Source organism: Dipodomys ordii, unplaced genomic scaffold (assembly GCF_000151885.1).
Source record: "Dipodomys ordii isolate 6190 unplaced genomic scaffold, Dord_2.0 Scaffold43, whole genome shotgun sequence".
Lineage (NCBI taxonomy): Eukaryota > Metazoa > Chordata > Mammalia > Rodentia > Heteromyidae > Dipodomys > Dipodomys ordii.
In genome coordinates, this window is record NW_012267259.1 from 5,279,752 (window position 1) to 5,303,087 (window position 23,336).

The following is a 23,336-nucleotide window of genomic DNA, read 5'->3' on the forward strand; positions in this document are numbered from 1 at the left end:
TGGGGTGGGGAATTGGTCGGCCTCCCGGTTTCCATGGCGACCGAGCGGAAGCGGCCGGAAGCTGCGCTGCGGTTGGCCACAAGGGCAGACGCCGAGGGCGGAGCCTCTCGGGGGCGGAGCCTCCCGGGGGGTGGAGCCTGAGTAACCAAGCAGCCGCGACGAGGAAGCGGAAGAGGCGGCCATGGAGCTGGCGGACGCGGAGGCGGCGGGCCCCTCGCCGGAGGCTCCCGCGCCGGCCGAGTGTGCGCCGGCGGAACCGGGCGGCCTCCCTGGGTGTAAATGAGAAGGTTGGGGCGGGGTTGGGCGGGCGGACGCCCGGGGGCGGCGGCCGTTGGGGCGCGGTTGTCCCCGCCACCCCCCACCTCCCGCGGTCTTCCCGGCCCCGCCGGCGGTGCGGCCTCGCGGTTCCTCCGCTAGTGCCGGCCGGGGATGGACTCACCCTGTCGGACGGGGTGGGGCGCCCCCGCCCTGCGGAGGAGAGGGCGGCGGAAGGGAGGTGCACCTGTTCCCGCCCTCCCCCGTGGGAGGCCGGACAAGGCCCCACCTTCACCCTGCGGCCTCCGGGGGCCGGGGGCTGGCCTCGACCCCGGGGGTAGGGAAGGGAAGGATGGCCTGGAACCCAGCACTGGGCTGCTGTGTCGCCTCTGCCCTGACTCACTTCCAGTCTCGGATCCCAATCTTGACCGCCCCCTCCAGGATCTATCATTCTCTACTCTTTTTTTTTGGGGGGGGTGGGGGGGTAAATCAGAAAATGAAATTGGTACCTTAATATTTACCTTCTGCCAATTTTGCCACTGATGGTTTTTTTTTTTCAGCTCCAGTCTCCGTGTCGCATTTATTTTACCTTGTTATTTTTTAAATTGTAGTTAAGAGCAAGACTTACCTCTCATCTCTTTCTCCACCCATGACATAAACCAGGATTTGTGTTCTCTGTCGATTGGTGCTTCAGGGTCTGAAGGCATGCCACCTAAGTGCCCCACCAGTGAGCTACACCTCGTGCCCTTAAAATATTGCAACGCTAGTATTTATTGGTAGCACTCTTGTAGACCCTGGGGACTCTTGCTTTCATGTGAGAGCTGAAACAGTTCACTGGAACCCCTAGGTTGTCTTAATAAGTTGTATTTCCAACTATTTATTTAAATGGAGAGACAGAGTACCTTGGAATAATTTTCATGGTGGTTAGAACTCAACATTGTTTTAAGTTTTCCTGCCACTTCTGATTTATTATCAAACTGCTTTAGAGTATTCTGTTCTGGGGTTGGGAAGGTGGCTCAGTGGTAGAGCACTTGCCTTGCATGCATGAGGCCCTGGGTTGGATTCCTCATCACCACATAAGCAAAAAGAAAAAAGCCGGAAGTGGTGCTGTGACTCAAGTGGTAGAGCACTAGCCTTGAGCTGAAGAGCTGAGGGACAGCGCCCAGGCCCAGAGTTCAGGCCCCACGACCGGACATCCCCCCCCCCAAAAAAAAATAGAGTATTCTGTTCTACCTCATCCAATTTTAATTAAGATTTTCCCCATTATTAATGCTGGGAAAAATATAATGCACAAAGCAACACTAATTATGTAAACAAGACTTAAGAATGTATAGCTGTTGGAGTTTGATAATTTTAGATGCTTTGGTGTATTTAAAGATTTGACCCATAATGGTGAAAAATTCTTAAATCCTCTTCCTCCTGTTCTCCCTTCCTTCTTTCCTTCCTGTGGCACCTGTCCTACGGATTTTATGGAGGCTTCTTATTCCTACGCACTATCCCTTTCAAGGCTAGTTAGCACTTTACTACTTGAACCACATCGCCAATTTCCATCTTTTTGGTGGTTAATTGGAGATAAGAGGCTTAGGGACTTTCCTGCCCAGTCTGGTTCCAAAGTGGGATCCTCAAATCTCAGCCTCTGAATAGCTAGGATTATAGGAGTGAACCACTGATGCTCAGCCAGAGAAAATATTTTAAAAAAGGGTTGGTCAAAGATGATAAGCAGCCTGAGTCTCTATGCTTTTGTTTCTTATTGTGCAGTAGTTCACGATCAATTGGTGCCAACACAAAGTTCCTCATCCAGAGTCATAGTACACGTGGATCTTGATTGCTTTTATGCACAAGTAGAAATGATCTCACATCCAGAATTGAAGGGGAAGCCTTTAGGTAATTCTTCACATTCGATAATATTTGTCTGTAGGATTATAGAGTTTGCTCCTCATGATTCTCCCTTCATTCTGATTTCTTAACCATATTAAAGCTGTTCTTAAGGTACTGCAGAAACATGATTACTTCATTGCCAAGTGTGTAAACCCTAAAAATTATTGTAGCTTGGCATTTGGACCATTGCTTATATGCAGACCATTGCTTATATGCAAACCATTGCTTATATGCATTGGCAATTTATGTGGAAAATGAGTTTCTCAAGTGGCAACTGGTATTTAATTGTACCTATTATCAACTGTTTTATTTTTTGGTAAACCATTACTGGAATTATATATGGCAGTATAGATTTGTAGGATTTTTTGTTGTCTGATTTCTCTTTAATCACTAAAAATCCTATGAAATACAATGATTATATTAGTTTTGGTTAAATTTGAGAAATAATAGTTTAATTTTTAGATGAATAATTGAGTCTCTAATTTATTGTTTGTTAGTGTTTTCTTATTAAATAATTTCTGCCCTAAGTAGATAAAACAGCTAAAGACTGAAAATAGGATATGGAAACTAACATGAGAATCTTTTAATTAATAATAGGTTATTATTATCATCTAGTCCAAAACCTGATTTTTGGTAGAATTTTGATAGAGTTCAAATCTTCTGAGACAATTTTTTTCTTTTCATTACAGCTATAACATGGGATTAGTAGATTATATTTTAAATATTCAATTTTGCTTAAATTTCTCATAGAAATATTTATTTCGTGTAGGAGTTCAGCAGAAATACTTGGTGGTTACTTGCAACTATGAAGCTAGGGAGCTTGGAGTTAAGAAACTTATGAATGTCAGAGATGCAAAAGAGAAGTGCCCACAGCTGATATTAGTCAATGGAGAAGACTTGACCCGTTACAGAGAAATGTCTTACAAAGTTACAGGTACAAATTATGAACAATATATTTTTTAACAGTTTTTATGTAAGATGTCTGTTTACTGCATAAATCAGTAAAATGCTTAAATCAAGTTCTATTTTCCTAAAAGGTTTTTATTTTGGATCTAGTCCACTTAAAAACATGATATAAGAAAGTTACTTTCTGGGGGCTGGGAAGGTGGCTCAGTGGTAGAGCGCTTCCCTTGCATGCCTGAGGCCATGGGTTCGATTCCTCAGCACCACATAAGCAAAAAGAAAAAAGCTGGAAGTGGCGCTGTGGCTCAAGTGGTAGAGCGCTAGTCTTGAGCTGAAGAGCTGAGGGACAGTGCCCAGGCCTAGAGTTCAGGCCCACGACTGGACACCCCCCCCCAAAAAAAAAAAAAAAAGAAAAAGTCACTTACTCTTAATGTGATAAGAATGATTCTGTCATGACTATTATTTAGTAACAAAAAAGAAAATGAGTATAAGGAAGACATTAAAGCTTTAAGTTTGTTATGAAGAATATGTTGTTTTCTAATGAACTAATAATAGTTGGGAGAGTTGTCTGTAATGTTAATAATAATTGAAATCTGATTTCTTAAAACGTTATGATGTTATGTGTGCACGGAAAATAACAGTGTAGTTAAATTCTCCCATGCTAGTTCGTGTTTGAACCTTAGTGGCGTAGGGAACAGAAAAAATGGAAATGCTGTGCCCTGGTATACTGCAAATATATAGAGTTTAGAAAAATGTACAAATCAGCTTTCTATTAACTTTTTATTATTTTTACTTGTTTTCAATTTTCATATGAAAAGGTTTAGGTGTATATAATACACAGAAAGCTCTTATAACTTAGGAAAATAAACTAAGCATGCCATGGCTGCTTTCCTAAGAAGGCTATAATTTATTCTTTGGCCTCATCTTCAAGATTATATATAATTAACTATAAGCATTGATATTTATTGTATTCTATATAAGAAATTATAAGCATGGATGATTGAGCTAAAAATATGGCTATGAGTAACTTCCCCAGGAATGTCATTTGGGGGCTTGTTTTCTTGGTATGTAGTCAGTGTGGTACAGAAAAAAGAAAACTTCCCAGTGAATGAGAGCTTTTAAAAATGATTATGAAGTAATGAATATATCTATATCTATTAACAATGTATTTGATGATTGTTAAACATTAAGTTAAATTTGCACTTACATCTATGCTTCTCTATTATTTGAATTTAGAATTGTTGGAAGAATTTAGTCCCATTGTTGAGAGACTTGGATTTGATGAGAATTTTGTGGATCTAACAGAAATGGTTGAGAAGAGACTCCAGCAGCTTCAAAGTAATGAGCTTTCTGCAGTGACAGTGTCTGGTCATGTATACAATAATCAACGTGAGTGCATTCATTCACAGTCCTTCTCCTTAGTAAGTTAGTACACCTAGGTTAATGTTAGGGACTCCTTTATATCATTCTGAAAGATTTCTGACTTGGAGGAGGTCATCTAAGATAACTAAAATGAATGACTTGTTCCCATTCCATGCTAAGCATGAAGGATTTTGATGAATTGTAGCTGTCCAGTTTTCATCTCTCTAATATACTGTTTCTTCTCAATTGTTTTTCTTTTCTGTGTGTGTGTGTGTGTGTGTGTGTGTGTGTGTTTGGTTTTTTTGTTTTGTTTTTGTTTTTTTGGTAAGTTATGGGGCTTGAACTCGACCTGGGCACTGTCCTTTTTTGCTCAAGATTATTGCTCTACCACTTTGAGTCATAGCTATACTTCTGGTTTTTTGGTGGCTGATTGGCGATCAGAGTCTCACAGGCTCTTCTGCCCAGGCTGGCTTTGAACCACAGCCCTCAGATCTCAGCTTTTTGAGTAGCTAGCATTAAAGGCATGAGCCACCAGCACCTGGCTTTCATCTCAACCATAAAGTCCTCTTTAGGTTAACCTTACATTCCAGGAATTGGTTTGTTACTACATTTTTTAGATTGACTTTTAATTCTTCTACACCATCTCTAAGCAAACATTGAAGTGGATTTTGAGGTTTTGCCATTGATGAATCTTTTCCTTGGATCCCTCTGTTCCTGAGGCATTGAGACCTTCAAGTTGTCTCTCCCTTTCTAAGTTAGCACTCACAGAATCTTGTCCAGGTCTTTCACAGACCTGCTTGCTATGTGTCTTTTCCAACTTTCTAGTTAACAGTTTAGATCACCACTACCTATTATTAGCAAGAAAGCAACATGGCTCATTTCCTTCACTAAGATGTGAGTGAAAGCTGGGTTGGTGATTCATGCCTGTACTCCCAGCAATTTGGGAGACTGAGATCAGGAGGGTCACCATTTGAGCCAGGTAGTGCAAAACAGTGTGCAAGACCCATTTCAACAAATAAAAATCTAGGTGCAGTGGCATGTCCCTTTCAGTCCAGTTATGTAGGATGCACAAATAGCTTATTTGAAAAAAATGATAGTAAAAAGGACTAGAAACATGATTCAAATGGTAGAAATGTCTGCCTAGCAAAGACAAAGCCTTTGGACGAAATGCCAGTACTTACAAGAAAAAACAACAACAACAAACTGATGGTGTTTCTAGAGATAGTGGCATTTGAAAACAAGCAGTATCGAGTGAGTATCTAAATAGGTTTTCAGGTGTAGTGAATCCCGTGTCATACAAAAAAAGAAAACAAGCTGCTTTGCGTTTGTGTAACAGTTATAATACCCTTTTGGTAGTAGGACTAGATAGATATGTACTTCTTTTCATCTCTATTTATAGGACTGTCTCTACTGTAGTTTTCCACAAAAGAAAAAAGGTAGAGCTACCATTTCTAGGAGACATGAAGCTTTTCATGTGTCTTATTATCTGTGCTCTCTTATTACTTACAAAGGCTAAATACCAACAAGGTTCAAAATATATTTCTTTATAATTCAAAGCAAACCTAATGTATTGGTTAGAACATATCTCTCTACAGAGAGCTATATTTTATATTCTAAATAGAAAATATAATTTTTCCTATTTCACACTAGGTTTTTTTTTTCAAGCCTATAGAAAAATTGGTAGAATTGTATAATGAATACATTTAAGTTCTTTCTTACAGATAAATCATATGTCAGTTTATCTTGCTTTGTAGAAAGGATGATTTGGAAGTCATTTGTAAACATCATTAAACTCCATCTGTAAATCCTTCTTGCTTAAGTCCTAAGGATAAAGGATGTAATTTTCATGCCAAATTTGTTTCTGTATTCAGTTTCATAAAAGATCTCTTAAACAGGTAAAAAATTGTTTTCAGCAGCACATATTGGTGATGTGTAAAGTTTAGATTTAGATCTTTGAAGCTATCATGTTAGTTTTAAGAAATTACTTTTTAAATTTAATGAATTTATTTTTTTTATGATGGTACTTGAACTCAGGTCCTGGGAGCTCACACATGGCTTTTTTTTGGTTAGCTTTTCTTACTGTAATACTTGTATGTGTATTTATAGGTAAGTGCAAATAGAAGTTACTGTCTGTAGGAATTATTAGATCAGTTTTCATAATCTATAATATTTAACCACTTTCAGCATACACTTATTATCATAGCTCCTTGGAATTCACTTGTGTTTGTTAAATTTATGGGATCCTATGAAGAATCAAAGGAATAATTCAAGCACAGCAGAGTAGTGTTAGTGGTAGGGGGAGGGGTTGGGTATAAACTAAGCTCTGACTCTTTAAAAATTGTTTTGTAAAGAAGAAAATTAAAATATTTTGTTGTGACTTTAAACAACATTGTCTGCTTTTGTAGCTGTGAACTTCCATAATGTCATGCATATGAGACTACTTGTTGGATCCCAAGTAGCAGCAGAGATGCGGGAAGCCATGCATAATCAGCTGGGGCTCACAGGTTGTGCTGGAGTCGCTTCTAATAAACTATTGGCAAAATTAGTTTCTGGTGTCTTTAAACCAAATCAACAAACAGTCTTATTACCTGAAAGTTGTCAAGATCTCATAAATAGTTTGAACCACATAAAGGAAATGCCTGGTAAGACAAATGTATATGAAAGATATCTATTGCCTTTGTTTTATTTCATTCATCTTGAAAGTTATTAATACAATGTCATTAATTCCTAGAGGTATGTACTTGGCTCTTAGAGAAAACGATAACAAAATCTAGTCTGTGGGAAGGGATACATGAAAGTACTTTTCTGTATCAGTTTGTGAATGTTACAATCTTGAAACATATGGTCTTTCATTTCCAGTCCTTGGCTCATAGTCTTATACTGTACATTGAATCTAGAGAAGAAAGTCACATTTTGTTAAGTCTCTGGGAACCTTCAGAGTAAAATAAATAAAATAGTAGGGTTACAAATGGCTTGTCAAAGCCTCTAGGTCAACTTCTCTGATTTAAAGAGGAAATGGATTTTTTTGAGCTCATTCCCCTGTTCACATCTTGGTGCAGATTTTTGCCATTATACATCAAGTGCCTGTGTTTTATAGACATAATCATTAATGAATATGTTACACTTCATTTCTGTAGCATTGTTGGAAAGTCTGATGTAATAATTCTGTGGAAATCAATTTTCTAAGACAACAAATTTAGCTAGTAGATGTCATAGTTTCCCATTTTTGACCAATATTTGTTTGATTCTAAATTGTATTATATCTGCTTTCTTCAATATCATTTTGAAGTTTTATTGTTTTCATTCTGAAGAACAAAGTCAAGTTGTAAGAAACGGAGGACTGTATGCTAATACAAACTCATATTTGAATTTATTTTTTGAGTTACCACTTATTATTACAAGCTTCTTTTCTCTTTATTACCAATTGTTGGTCTTCCTGTTTATGCTATAAAAATCTGTTGCCCCACTTTAAACCTCCTCTCCCCCAAGTTGTTGCCTAGTTTTCTGATTTTACTGTACAAGGTAACCAGATAATTATAGAATTAACTTTTTCTCTTTTAACTGAATAAGAAGGCATTAAATAGTCTGAGTATTTCTCCTGTAACTTAAGTATTATCAAGTATTAGTGCGAGAACAGAACAAAAAATCTTTAGTTTTTTTTGCTTTCTTGTTCCTAGTTGTATTCTGGATTGTAAGTATTGCTAGATAGGACTGGTGAATAAACACATAGTGTGCATAGAGATCAGATTTGCAGTTTTAATCACTGCAGTGGCAGTCTTTGTGTATACTAATAGGAACTGATTCACATATATCACCTGAATTGATTAACTGTATTTCACCCTTAAAATAACAATAAACTAAATGTTAAAAAAGAATTGATTTGTGAGTTCTTGCATAGTATTGTGTGATAGATGTTAAAAGTTTTATTTTGGGCTGGGAAGGTGGCTCAGTGGTAGAGTGCTTGCCTTGCATGCATGGGGCCCTGGGTTCGATTCCTCAGCACCACATAAGGAGAAAAAAAAAAAAGCTGGAAGTGGTGCTATGGCTCAAGTGGTAGAGTGCTAGCCTTGAGCAGAAGAGCGAGGGACAGTGCCCAGGTCCAGAGTTCAGGCCCTATGACCGGACCCCCCCAAAAAAAAAAGAAGTAAAAGATTTTTTTGAAAAAATTACTTTTACTATGGTAGAATTTACTGACTATCTCTCCTTATTATAATATAATGTTGTCAGAACTTGAAAGAAATCTGTATAACTCAAGGGCCATGAGTGGAAGAAAAATATACTAATTTGCAAAGGTATTAACTTAGGGCTTAAAATAGGCCTATTTTAAGTTTATTTTTGTTGTTGTTCTTTAGGTATTGGCTATAAAACTGCAAAACGTCTTGAAGTTCTGGGAATCAACAGTGTGCGTGATCTCCAAAGCTTTTCTTTCAAAATATTAGAAAAGGAATTGGGAATTTCAGTTGCTCAGCGTATCCAGAAGCTCAGTTTTGGGGAGGATAACTCTCCTGTCATGCCCTCAGGACCACCTCAGGTACATGGCTGTCAGTTATTTTAATTAAGTACTGATTATTACAAGACTTGAGATAAGGATTTCTAGTTTTATTATCATGTTCTTATTACTTTAGTTTGCTTTTCACTTAGTACATAATCCTTTTCCTATGAGAAGGCTGATTTATTAGATTAATACATATTCTTAAATTCAGATTGAGTGTTAATACTTTGAAATCTCAATTAGTCATTTTGATTGACTACAGCTTACATCCTGTAAAACATATAAGCACATATATAAACATATATAAATGCAGTTTTTTATTTCATTTTTTTTGTTGGTTGTGGGGCCTGAACTCTGAGCCTGGGTGCTGTCCTTCAGCTCTTCAGCTCAAGGCTAATGCTCTACCACTTGAGCCACACCGCCACTTCTGGCTTTTTCTGCTTATGTGGTGCTGAGGAATCAAACCCAGGACCTCATACATGCCAGGCAAGCACTTTACCACTGAGCCAGCTTCCCAGCCCAATGTGTTAGTCTTTTAAGAATGTTTTCAGAATAGTCCAATAGTTGGGAAAGTTGTAATCATTTAGTTAACACTATTATTTTTTCATACATAACAAGTTCTTTACTATGTGCTTTATATATACCTTAGTCCATTTCATCTTTACAGTTCACCTTTGAGTTAGGCAGAACCTTACTGCAGTCATGCAGTGAAACTTGTAGTTGGTACTAGAGCTGTGTAACTTTTTGCACTTTCAGTGTACTTCTAGTAGAGGACAGTAACTTCTACAAAAAAAAGTTAAGTGAGCAGCACAAGAGGCAAGTTATTTAACAAGGAATATGTTGGATATTTCTTTGACATATATATTGTATGTATTTCCTCAAGTTTACATATATCTTATATATCTTTTGTAGTCCTTTAGTGAAGAAGATTCATTTAAAAAATGTTCATCAGAAGTAGAAGCTAAAAAAAAGATTGAAGAACTTCTTGCTAGCCTTTTGAACAGGTGATTGCCAGTCCATTCTGCTAACTTGTCCTGTATATTCCTTCTGTGTGCAAGAAGAAGACTACTCTATCCTGTCTTGGATCTTAAAGATTACAGGAAACAATGTTCCCTAGTACAGATAGATGTTGCATTTCTCATCATTATAAACTATTATGAACAGTAATATTTGCTCTTATTTAATCCACCTTCTTTTACTAGTCTTAAGTAATATGCAGTTGTATTTGTGGCTCCTAACCTAGTTACCTAAAGGGATTTTATGGATACTTCTTATTCCTACGCTTGTTCTAATCCTTAGGTGAGAAGGAAATAGGTTAAATTTTTCTTGGCAAGTGCAAAATGTTTGCTTGCAACCTAATAGTTGCTTTGTAGTAAGACGGAAAAATACAGAGAGAAATAATACTGTCACAATTCTAAAACTTGTTACATGGGAACAGCTGAATTTGTCATGTTTAAGAAGAGAAAGCTAATAAAACAGTAATGGTTGAGGAAGGCAGTGAAACCTTACATCTTTACCTCAGACTATGGAAAAGAAAATGGGAACCTGGTAATGGTGGCTCATGCCTATAATCCTAGCTACTCAGGAGGCTGAGAAGTGATGATTATGGTTTGAAGCCAGCCTGGACAGGAAATTATCTCCAGTTAACCACTTACAAGCCAGAAGTGAAGGTGTGTCTGAAGTAGTAGAGTGCTAGCCTTGAGCCAAAAAAGCTCAAGTTCAAACCACAGGACCAGCATACAGACACAAAAAAGGAATTGGAGTCAAAGGAAGACACAGAAAATAGAGTGTGTAAGGGATTATAAGTTTGTATAGGGATTCTGGTCCTTGTATATATTTCATATTACTTTGTAGAAAAGTATTTATCTCTTTTCATTTTCTCTCTTGTTAGAAATTTCTCTAGTTGGAGTGACAGATGTTTAATAGCTTAGTTTAGGTGTGCTTCAGCACTAAATGTAGAAAGGCTAACTATCTAACCGTTTGGGGATGATTCTAAGTCTCAGAAAATGGATTAAGTTTCCTCCAATTTTGCAATAACATACATCTTGCCTCATGTCTGGAGCTGACTTGCAGCTCATCTTGTTGCATGCAACTGAGGCTGCCTTGTGTGCACCAGCTACATCAGGATGACTCAGGCTGGGATGGGGAGTGTGCTTGTGAAACTGGGTCATGCACTCTTATTCAGTTGGATATTAGAGCACTCTGAAATGAAAAGACTGTGTGTGTGTGTGGGGGGGGGAGTTGGTGATGATTCTGTAGTTGTTAAAGAAATGTCAAACTATATAATTTTAATCCATTCTCTAGGCAATAGTTTAAAATTGCTTAGGATTAACCTCTTTCTAATGCAACACAGTTGCATATCTTACTCTGAATTGTGTAATTACTTAAAAGAACAAGTGTAACTAGAAGATAATCAAGTCATTTGTTTGCAGGAGCTACTAAAAATATTTATTACCTTGGTTGAACATCAATCAAGAAAATTGTGATATAGCAGGAAGAGAGACAAAATTATTTACTCAAATTTAGAATTTTTGTTGAGTATTAAAATGTATATTTTTCGTTTGTTTATGGTATGATTTTTAATGAATTGATGTAAAAAATGAAAGAGGAAAATATTATCCCTTAATTACACTTACTTTTCTAGTAATTACATTTTCTTCTTTTTTCTTTTTTCCTTGGTGCCAGTCCTTGGTCTTGAATTCAGGGTCTGGGCTGTCCCTGAGCTTCTTTTCAAAGATAGCACCCTACCACTTGAGCCACAGCTCCACTTCTGGCTTGTTGGGTAGTTTATTGAAGAACAGAGTCTCATGGGCCTTCCTGCCTTGGCTAGCTTAGAACCTTGATCCTCAGATCTCAGCCTCCTGAGTAGCTAGTATTATATGCATGAACTGCCACTTTCTTTTTCATTAAAACTTTCTTTTTCATTAAAACTTTTAACATCACAACCAAGACCATTTAGATGGAATTTTGTTTAAATGCATGATTGTCTTCCTAAATGTAAGCAATTGATCTTTTATAGTATAGCTCCGATATGCAGTAATGTTAACACTAATCACTTATTCTTTCAAGTCTATTCAGAGAGTTTCCATGAGCAAAAGTTATTTTGCACAAAAACTTGTGAAACTTTTTCTCTTGTAAATTTTAAGTTATTTCCTCTTGTCAGATGGGATGGTCTTTTAATATGTTGCTTTCATTTACATTTTAGATTGGATTTAAAGCAGCTTGTCTTATGATTCTATTTCTGTTCTGTTTCAGATCTTAGATTTGAAATGTCAGAGGTTTAGTGCATAGCTTCGTTAGATATTTCAGGCACCTTGGAACTTTCTTGTTTACTGTTGTCTACTGTATCGTAATTGTTTACTCCAATACCATTCAGTAAATGTGGTCTTATACTATTTTGTTGAAAATGAACTTTACAACTTCTTGGGGGGGAAGGAGGAGTTGGGCAGGTGGGGATAGAAGGGATGTAGGGGAAAAACAAAGGAGGGGGTAACAGTGCTTAATAGTGAATACACTCAATTACTCATTACCTTACTCATGTAACTATAACCCCTTTGTTCAGTATCTTTACAATAAAAATATATTAAAAAGTATTTAATACTTTCTCTAATTTTCATTTCTTCATATTTTTAGGGTATGCCAAGATGGAAGGAGGCCCCATACAATACGATTAGTAATCCGTCGATATTCACCCGAGAAGCACTACAGTCGTGAGAGTCGTCAGTGTCCCATTCCATCCCATGTCATTCAGAAGTTAGGGACAGGTATCACTAGTTTCCTAAGAATGTATTTGTCACATTGAACTCTGAAGCATTTAATACTTTTATCCTATCAAATGTCTTCACTAGAATTATTATTTTTTTTAAATTGAGGCAAGATCTCATCATGTAGCCCAGGCTGGCCTGGAACTTGCTCTGTAGCTCAGGCTGTAGGTCATTATTCTTGCCCCCACTTCCTGAGTGCTAGGAATAGGAACATTTGCCATCTTTCTTAATTATTGAAACTAATTATATAGTGTATATTTAGTAAGTAAGGAAAAGATGCCCAGTGATTTCAATTTAGTATTTTAAATTTCCTTTTTTGTTTTGGCTGTACTTGGTATGAATTCAGGGCCTTCCTTGCAGTTGCTGGGCAGGTCCTCTACCATTGAGCCAAATCTATAGCCCTTTTTGCTTTTATTACTTTTTAGATTTGGTCCCCCTCTCCCAGGTGGCCTGACCATGTTCCTTCTATTTATGCTTCCTATGTAGCTGGGATGACAAGTATCCATCATTATATCCACTTTTTTAAGTAGTTTTAAAAATTAGTATCTGTGGTAGTTTTTGAGGTTTGAGTCTATCTTTTGGGAAGTATAGTGTAGCAGAACAGCTCTCCTTGTGGTGGTAAGGAAGTGGACGCTGGGCTTTATCCTCGTATTTCTTTTATGCTTTCTGTGCCCTCAGCCTATGGGGTGATGCTGTCCACGTTTAGGATGGATGTTCTCAATCTTCTCTGGAAATATCCGCAGAGACACACCCTGAGGTGTGCTTTACTAATCTTCTAGATGCTTCTCAATCCAATTAAGTTGTTAGTCAAGATTAATCATCATGTCTTATATTAATTGTATAAAATAATGGGTTTTATTGTGTCATTTTTTACATAAGCATATAACATCTTGATCATGTTTACCTCTATTGTGCTCTTGTTTCTGGTCTTCCCACTGTGGTCTTGTTTTTTTCTGATAATAATCCCCCATTGACTCTTTGATCTTTTGAAAAGTGTAAGTTAGGACTTCTGGTTCTTATTCTAAGCAATATAACTTGTATTAAGCTCAGTATTAATTGTGATATAACATGCTTAGATATTCTTGAATATTTCACTCAGGAAATTATGACGTGATGACTCCAATGGTTGATATACTGATGAAACTTTTTCGAAATATGGTGAATGTGAAGATGCCATTTCACCTTACTCTTCTAAGTGTATGCTTCTGCAACCTAAAAGCCCAAAATACTGCTAAGAAAGGGCTTATTGATTATTATCTAACACCTTCATTATCAACAACTTCACACTCTGGCAAGCGCAGCTTTGTAAGTATTCTCTGTTTATTATTCAATTTTGTAAGAACAGAATTTATAGAATATAGTTATGTATTACATCTACATTTGGATTTAACTGATATTAGACATTCTTTCGGTGATACTGTTTGGATGACTTACTTGTTTATAGTGACTATTAGAGAATGGTTGCTAGCCTTAAATAATATATTGTAAACTAAGAAGAAACCATAAACATCACTAAGTAAAAGAGAAAGCTGTTACAGAGCTTCTGTTTTGGAAGTGCTACTAACCCATTTCAGATAGAGGATTATGATAGATTAGCTCATAGATGAAAACATTCCCAGAAACTGGAAATGGAATCTGTTTTTGTCTGTCAGTCTATTCATAACTAGTACTTTCTTCATTTTTGTTGTTGTTGTTGTTGGTCATGGGGCTTGAATTCTGGGCCTGGGTGCTATCCATAAGCTCTTTTGCTCAAGGCTAATGCTATACCACTTTGAACCACAGTTTGACTTCCGGTTTTCTGGTAGTTAATTAGAGATAAGAGTATCCTGGACTTTCCTGCTTTGACTGGCTTTGTACTGCAATCCTTAGAGCTCAGCCTCCTGAGTAGCTAGGATTAAGGTATTGGCTACCAGTGCTCTGTGTTTTTCATAATTAAGGTATTAAAATTTTCTTAGTTTTGAAATTACATTGACTTTTGGTAGCAATATTGATAGATTTTGCTATTGATTTGACACTTTTTTTTTATTGTAAAGATACTATACAGAGGGTTACAGTTACATGAGTGAGGTAATGAGTACACTTCCTCTTGAACATTGTTACCCCCTCCATTGTTTTCCCCCTACCATCCCCTCCCTCCCTCCCTTCCCCGAGGTTCTTTTTTTTTGATTGTGATTGATTACATAATTTCCGGAAATTCACAGTATTGTGGAATAATGATGCTCATTTAAAGTCACAAGTTCATTCTAACTTTCCTGGAGCAAGTTGTCTATCAGAGTCTGTAATATATAACGGTGCTCACATGTTATATACCATATATGTGATCAGCAAGCATGGGGATATTTAGTAGTGGTTCAACCAGATGAGTGGGAGTTCTTTGTTTCTTAAGTCCTGTTAGTTTTGTCATATCACCTAACATTTTGGATTTAGCATCCACTTTTGATTTGACACCTTTAAAAATTAACTGTTGTTGGCTCACTCCTATAGCCCTAGCTATTCAAGAGGCTGAGATCTGAGAATAAAGGTTCAGAGACTCTTATCTAAGACTAATTAGCAAAAATGGTAGAAGTGGAGGTGAGGCTCAAGGGGTAGAGCACCAGTAATGAGCAAAAAAACTGAGAGCACAAGGCCCAGAGTTTAAGCTACAGTTCTGGCATCAAAATAGACAAAAAAAAACTGTGTCAGTAGAGCAGGGTCTAGTCACATTTTTATATGACTAATATACAGTGTTGTAGCAAGTATGGGATGCTTTAAACAATGTCTACAATTTAAGCTGGGTGTAGTGGCTCACGCCTGTAATCCTAGCAAGTCAGGAGGCTGAGATTTGAGGATCGCAGTTCAATGCCAGTGGGCAAGAAAGTCCGTGAGACTCCTATCTCCAGTTAACCACCAGAAAACCAGGAAGTGGCACTGTGGCTTAAGTAGTAGAGTGCCAGCCTTGAGCTGAAGAGCTCAGAGACCCCTCCCAGGCCCAGAGGTCAAGCCCCACAACTGACCAAAAAGAAAAAGGAAAAAAAAGTCTACAATTTAAAATCCTTATTTTTTAATCAGTATAAGGTTAGCAGTGTTTTTACTTCTACTTAAATGAGAACAGAATGCTATGAAAATGATAAATTAGTTCTCTATTTTATTTTGTAATCCTTTTATTCAGTGTATTAACCCAAAGCTAAAAAAGTATTTACTTTCCACATCTTAATTAATCTGTAGGATGGGAATTAAGGTTCTCTAATTTACAGTGAGAGTAGAGAAATAGATACAATGAAGTAACTTTGCCTCTCTGGTACACAGTAGTTGTTCTTTTTTTACATTCTTTGTTTTATTTTAGTCAAGGTCTTGTTAAATTGACGTAACTGCTCTGGAAAGTGCTGTGTAGGCCAGGCTGGTTGCAGATCTGTAATTGTCTTCTTCAGCACTCAACCTCAAGTGCTGGGATTACAGGGCTGCCACAACTGGAGGTTAATACCTGGGAAGTTACTGTTGCATCCAAGTTTATGGAAACTATGTTGGACTGTGTATGTACTTTATTTTTGGCTGTCTGGGGCTTGAATTTAGGATATTGAGCTTGCCATCAAGCCTCTACACCTTACTTGAGGTCGATAGACAAAGTCTTGCATTTTTGCCCAGTTCAGCCCGGAGCTTGTATCCTTCTGCCTGTGTCAAATGAATAACTGAAAGCACAGGCACTGATCACCATCCCTTGCTTGTTTTGAGACAAGATCTTGCTTTCTCTACAGGTTGTCCTTGAGTTGTATTCTTCCTGTTTGCTTCTGGAATAACTGAGATTGTAGGCATGGACTACCATGTCAGCATGTATATATTTTATGGCTTTTAAAACTGAAATTGAAGCTAAAAGCTGTAGAAATTTTGTGTGAATTTGAATAGAAAATTTTGATTTTTTTTTTTTTGTTGTTGTTGTGGGGCCTGGGCGCTGTCCCTCAGTTCTTCAGCTCAAGGCTAGCGTTCTACTGCTTGAGCCTCAGTGCCACTTCTGGCTTTTTCTGTTTATGTGGTGCAGAGGAATGGAACCCAGGGCCTCATGCATGCAAGGCAAGCGCTCTACCACTGAGCCACTTTCCCAGTCCCGTGTGACAAATTTTGATAGGTTAATTATCTCTGAAGGTTTGACTACAAAAGATTCAATGTGCTGAATTGGTTTGAAATATTTTGTCAGTGAAACTATAGGCTTCTCTGCAGCAGCAGGGATATTTTACAAGACATCAGATAACTGAACTAATCTGCTCTTCTGATTATAGAAAATGAAAGACACTCATATAGAAGATTTTTTCAAAGACAAAGAAACAAACTCAAATTTTCTACCAAGTGGAAGAATTGAAAGTACAGGAACTGGGGAATCTCCATTGGACACTACAAATGTTTCTAATGAAAAAGATGTTAATGAAGTTCCACTCTGTTTACTTCCTGAGGAGGTTGACCAAGAAGTTTTTAAGCAGCTTCCTGCAGATATTCAAGACGAAATACTTTCTGGAAAATCTAGAGAAAAATTTCAAGAGAAAGGAAGTTTGAGTTGTCCACTACATGCTTCCAGAGGAGTATTATCTTTCTTTTCTACAAAGCAAATGAAAGATATTCCATTAACTTCTAGAGATAATTTATCCAGTAGCAAGCAGGTATCTTCTACATATCCTTGTGAACCAGGAACCTCAAGTTCAAGTAACAGTAATTCCTGTTATTCATCTAGCCAAAAAGATTACTCATACTATATAGATAATCGATTAAAAGATGAACGAACAAGTCAAGGACCTAAAGAATCTCAAGGATTTCACTTTTCCAAAATAAACACTACTGTATCTGTTTTCCATTCATTTCCAAATTTGCAGAGTGAGCAGCTTTTCTCCAAAAACCGCAGTACAAGCAGCCATAAGCAAACAACAACAGCCTCTCCTCAAGCAGGACTTCAAGAAAAAGGAGAGCAAGAGTCTGCTGCAGAGAAAGTTACTTTTCCACCTGAAGTTGATCCTCAAGTTTTCTATGAACTACCAGAAGAGGTCCAGAAAGAATTGTTGGCTGAGTGGAAGAGAGCTGCATCAGATTCCACATAGTGCATAAAGCACAGCCAGAACAGGGGCTTAAAATTTTAAGCAACGGAGTTATCATTGTTCTCAGATTAGTAGGATTTGCAGCTCCTCTTAATTAAACACTGATATTCAATAATGTAGAGATCCAGTGGTCATAAGAGGTACATTCTGATACAAAGCATAAAAATATAACAATAATGTAAAAATATTATCTTCTAATTTCTACAACTATTTTACTTTCCAATAAAAGGAATCTGTCAACATGAGTACATTTTTTGTAAATTAGGGATGAGGGGACAGGATGTATATACTTGGATATAAAACCTATCAAATCAGGGCTGGGAAGGTGGCTCAGTGGTAGAGCGCTTGCCTTGCATGCATGAGGCCCTGGGTTCAATTCCTCAGCACCACATAAACAAGAAGAAAAAAAGCTGGAAGTGGCGCTGTGGCTCAGGCAGTAGAGTGCTAGCCTTGAGCTGAAGAGCTGAGGGACAGCGCCCAGGCCCAGAGCTCAGGCCCCACGACCGGACCAAAAAAAAAAAACCTATCAAATCAACACTATGCTATAGTTGAAGACAGTTTTGTGTGTAAAATAAGGAATTTTTCTAGGATTTCACTATTAGGAGATAGCCAAATAGGATATCTGTCAACTAACTTATTACAAGCAAAAATGTTTTGCCCAAAGTACTACTTATGATTGAATAAATTGCCTTAATGTTTTTGAGAAGGTCTTACTTGCAGTCCAGGCTGACTTGTAGCTCACAGCCCTCCTTTGTCCTAAATGCGGGGTTGTTGGCATGTGCCACTACGCCCAGCTAGTAAGTTGACTTTTAAAACAGCAGAACAATACATAATGCATTGGTGTTTCTTCAGACATTTAGGTCTACTACAATGTTCAGCATATAGGGGACATTGAACAAAAAATGCAGGGTGGGGAATTAGGAGTGGGAGGTCCCCATACAGGGTCATTAAGGGAAAGAGGGACATCAGGAACGCAAAGTGATGGAGCAGGGATGAAATCCATTTCTTTTCATCCCATTTTTGTAGGGTCTAGAAGCAAGGCAATTAGACTTTTTTTTTCAGCTCTTATATTGGACTTAGCTAAGAATGTCAAACCAACAAGAAATAGGCCATTACAAAATTAGAGGGTCACCCCTTTCTCCCTTTTATACTGCTTTGCTTTTCCCTGCCAGGTTAAAAATTGGACGTAAGGTCAAGGACATCCTATAGTTTGTAGAATGCAGCACAAAGGTTGACCTGATTTTTGTGTTTTTAAATCTATGTTGATATATATAAAATTACTAAAATTTTAAAGAATTTTCATAGTATAAAGTTGGACTATTAAAAATGTGTATACCAAACATAGTGTATAATATAAATTGAAGCAGAAATAATTGGGATTTTATAAGAAGTTTGTGTGTGTGTGTGTGTGTGTATATGTGTGTATGTGTGTATGTCTGTCCTCGGGCTTGAATTTGGCCTGGGTGCTTTGCCTGAACTTCAGTGGTCAAGGCTAGCATCCTACCACTTGACCAAAACTCCACTTGCAGCTATATATATATATATATATATATATATATAAATTGGATGAGTCTCATGGGCTTTCCTGCCCAAAACTCCACTTGCAGCTATATATATATATATATATATATATATATATATATATACATATAAATTGGATGAGTCTCATGGGCTTTCCTGCCCAGGCTGGCTTCAAACTGTGATCCTTAGATCTCAGCCTCTGAGTAGTTAGGTACCGGCCTGATGCAGTGGCACTCAGCTATAGTATTCTTTAGCCTTAGCTAAACTATACTGTTGTAGTTCAGTGTCTTCACATTTCTGATGTAACACCTTAGTGAAAATAATGTGGGCACATGTACTCCCAGTATCTGTTTATTACTAAGGTATTGTCAAATTTGTTATTTGGCTCTGAGTGGGTCAAATACTTCAGTGACGTCTGTGGCATTCCATAAGATTGCCAGGACATTTTATGACTGTGTAAGCTGCCATCATACCAAGTACTAATGATTGCAGTGTTAAGTGTGATGCACATTTAGATTTATTAACATCTGAATATTCATTTCCATATGTTGATAATCATCTTAAATGTTACCTCAAAAATCTCATGAGCTTTCTGTTGTTAGACTAAATGTGATTATTGTAAAAAAAAAAAAACTGATGACTGAAACCCATTTTATACACAAAACCTTTAACAGCTTTCAAATTATTGAGGCTGACAATACCAATATTGAGTGTGCAAAATGCACTTTATAGTAGAATACTCTTCCAGTCTCACAAAAATATGGTTGGTTGGAGCATTGTTTAGTAATAGGTAACTTAACAAAAGAAGGTAAGGGCTGTACAACAGAATATATGTGTAGACTTTGAGACAGCATAGGGCTGAGAAAATTGAAACAATGTTGAAACTGCTTTAGGAAGCTATTAGGAAACATTTGGTAAAATAGTTGCCTGAAAGTCTCTGGAAAGCAAAAGTACCAATACTAAACCAATAAATGCTTGGTTGGGGGCTGTTTTCTGGCAAAATGTAGAAAGCGCCACCTGGTGGCATTTAACTGAATGGAATTGGTCTTGGGAAGAAAGTATCTGTCGCTATTGACTGCCAAGCAGTTAAAGGTGATATAATCAGGAAAACAAAATGGTTGTCTTTTCTCACACTCTACTCAACTAGAAAAACTCTCAAAAACATGGCCACATCTCAGATACTAAGTCAAGGCTCTGTCAGATACTTGGTAATTCCTCTTAGACCAAAGAACAAAAAAGGCCTTGAAGCATGTTCGTACCAAGTTTAGATGTGGTTTTGGGTGTGTAGTGGGCAAGAATCAAATACAGAAAACATTTTTTTTGTCGGTCCTGGGGCTTGAACTCTGGGCCTGGGTGCCGTCCCTCAGCTCTTCAGCTCAAGGCTAGCGCTCTACCACTTGAGCCACAGTGCCACTTCCAGTTTTCTGGTGGTTTATTGGAGATAAGAGTCTCACAGACTTTTCCTGCCTGGGCTGGCTTTGAACCGCGATACTCAGATCTCAGCCTCCTGAGTAGCTAGGATTACAGGCATGAGCCACCGGCGCCCAGCTTTACAGAAAAAGTTTTAAAGAGAGTGGCATAGCAAAAATACCCAAGTGGGGGCTAGGAACATAGTTCAGGGGTGCAGCAGTTGCCTACTACCCATGAGACCCTTGGTTCCATCCCCTAGCACCCATTTAAAAAAAAATCGAAGTGATCAAACTAAATCGATCGAACTAAATGTTTCTGGACCCCTAGCTTCTCTGAATGTTTGGTTTGGGGGCTCCCTTGTTTCTAGGAGAAAAGGTAATAAGCACAACCTGGTGGCATTTAACTGAATAGAATATAAGTATTGCTGTTACTGATTGAATAGAATTAAAGTATTGGAAAGTTTTTTTTTTACTGTTATTGAAAGTTCTTCAGCTTCTAACAATGATAATTTCTTTGGAAGAGGAGAACATTTCAGTGCAACCAAAAGCTATCAACTGCAAAACAGACTAACTTCCAGAGAACAGACTTGGGATCTAATCATGGAACATTTTCAAGGAACTGTACCTGGTCCTGACTCATATCATGAACTCATAGACACTGTGATTATATGTTTTCATTTTGAAGACATGTGATCATGGCCAGAATTGCATTGATGGTCTCAATCTGTTTTGTGTCTATACCCTTTTGTACCATGTAACTCCATAGTTTTTCTTAAATGTTCATTCTATTTCTGTGGGTATCCATAGTGAGTCATGGGACTGCCTGCCAATGGGATGCCAGATTTGAAACACACACACACACACACACACACACACATTCTCTTTTTCTTTGCTTTCTTCAGAAAAGCATACCTAGGCCAGGCTGCTGGGAAAAGATCATTTCTAAGCCCAGCTAAGTGAACCCAATCATTTCAGTGAATTACAGACATGCAAGTGAGCGCAGTTGATCCCACCTAAGTCACACACAGAAGTTATATATATATATATATATATATATATATATATATATATATATATATATATATGGTTAAGGGCTTAAAGTGTTGAGATTGTTACATATAATTATTTTGGCAATCATTATGATAGTGATCAATTATCTTCATCATTTGGCTCAGATGATAGAACACTTGCCTAGCATGAGCAAGCCCTAAGTTCAAAAAAGGTGTTAGAATGTGAGTAAATTTGACCATGTGGTTCTTAAGCCCTTGGAATGAGTTTGTGGGAAGAATTTAGCAAAGTTTAGAGGAAGCCAAGAATGCTGTTATTCTGGTTACAGTGCAAAGGACCTGAAGGCCAATAGGAATATACTCTTTGATTCTCTATTTGGACATGTGTTTGAGGTCTTATGTATTAACTATGGCAAAGAATTTGTCTACATTTTGTCTGTGTCCTGAGACTGGTAGACTAATTTATCGAATGAGAGTCCTGTTTAAGCAAGCCATGCCATAGGGCTGTTGGAGGCTGCTGCCACCATGGTCCAAGTGGGTCTCACGATAGTTAAAGTTGGCAACAGACCTTTGCTTTCATCCACTTGAGGTTGGTTTTATAAGCATGAAGAATACAAGAGTTGTAGGTTATAGTTGCTCCTTTCTAGAATTCAAAGGTCAGGCAATGTGTTATAAGGGTTGGTATTCCTGGACAGTGATCCTGAAATGTCTGGGAGAGGCTGTGAGGGTGGATACTCTCAGGGAGTCTGACAGATCAGGGAAATAGAAAATCTGAGCAAGAAAGCTGTAAGCAGTGAGGAGACAACTCAGGAGAGAGGCCCTATGAGCTGCACCAGCAAGGCCATGGAGGCAGGTTGCACATACTCTTTGGAGATCACATGACAACACCATGTGCTCCAGATTCTTGACCTGGAACTACAAGATTTAATGTTTTTTGGCTTGTTTTGATTCCATTTCTCCTTTTGTTGCCCCTATTTTTTCTCATTTTTGAAACAAGTGTACACTTTGTGCTGTTGTGGTTTTTTTTTTTTTTTTGGGTCCGGTCGTGGGGCCTGAACTCTGGGCCTGGGCGCTGTCCTTCAGCTCTTCAGCTCAAGGCTAGCGCTCTACCACTTGAGCCACAGCGCCACTTCCGGCTTTTTTCTTATGTGGTGCTGAGGAATTGAACCCAGGGCCTCGTGCATGCAAGGCAAGTGCTCTACCACTGAGCCACCTTCCCAGCCCGTGCTGTTGTGTTTTTGAATGATGCAGCTTTATTTTTGGTTTTATAAAGCCTCAGAGATAAATTTGCCTTGAATCTGAGATTTTGGACTTAGTTTTTTGGATGGTGTTGGAAGGTTTAAGATTTTGGGCATCTGGTAGATGGAGGATATGTGTTTTGCATTGAGATGGCTGTGAGTCTTTGTGGGTCATTAGTGTAATGTTAACATCTGAATATGAAATGTCCACTACCAGGTCCATGTGTTAAAGGTGTGGGTCCTAGCTCCTAGTGCCATTTTTGAAGGTACTGGAAACAAGCTAGGCCTACCTGGAAGAAATAGAGGTTACTGGAGGAATATTACTGGGCACTAACTTTGCCCCTGGTCCCTTCTCTCTGCTTCCTGTCTGCCATGAGATTAACAGCCTCTTTTCCACATACTCTTGCCACCAGGATGTTTTACTTTACCATAGCAATGGTGCAAACTTACCAT

At 38.1% G+C, this 23,336-nt stretch overlaps 1 protein-coding gene across 4 annotated transcripts; it reads left to right on the forward strand.

The window, feature by feature from the left end:
* Nucleotides 1–163: 163 nt before the first annotated feature.
* Nucleotides 164–17,953, forward strand: Poli (polymerase (DNA directed) iota). 4 transcript variants are annotated; one of them, XM_013018947.1, is made up of 11 exons: nt 164–275; nt 2,014–2,139; nt 2,903–3,067; nt 4,273–4,425; nt 6,804–7,040; nt 8,751–8,929; nt 9,803–9,894; nt 12,524–12,654; nt 13,754–13,959; nt 16,062–16,163; nt 16,905–17,953. In XM_013018947.1, exons 1-11 carry the CDS (start codon nt 182–184, stop codon nt 17,709–17,711), a joined length of 2,292 nt encoding a protein of 763 aa, XP_012874401.1. In that variant the 5' UTR covers nt 164–181; the 3' UTR covers nt 17,712–17,953. The 4 variants fall into 4 exon arrangements, with proteins under 4 accessions (XP_012874401.1, XP_012874402.1, XP_012874403.1 ...); XM_013018949.1 differs by having other exon boundaries at nt 186–287; XM_013018948.1 differs by lacking the exon at nt 16,062–16,163.
* The last annotated feature ends 5,383 nt before the right edge of the window (nt 17,954–23,336 follow it).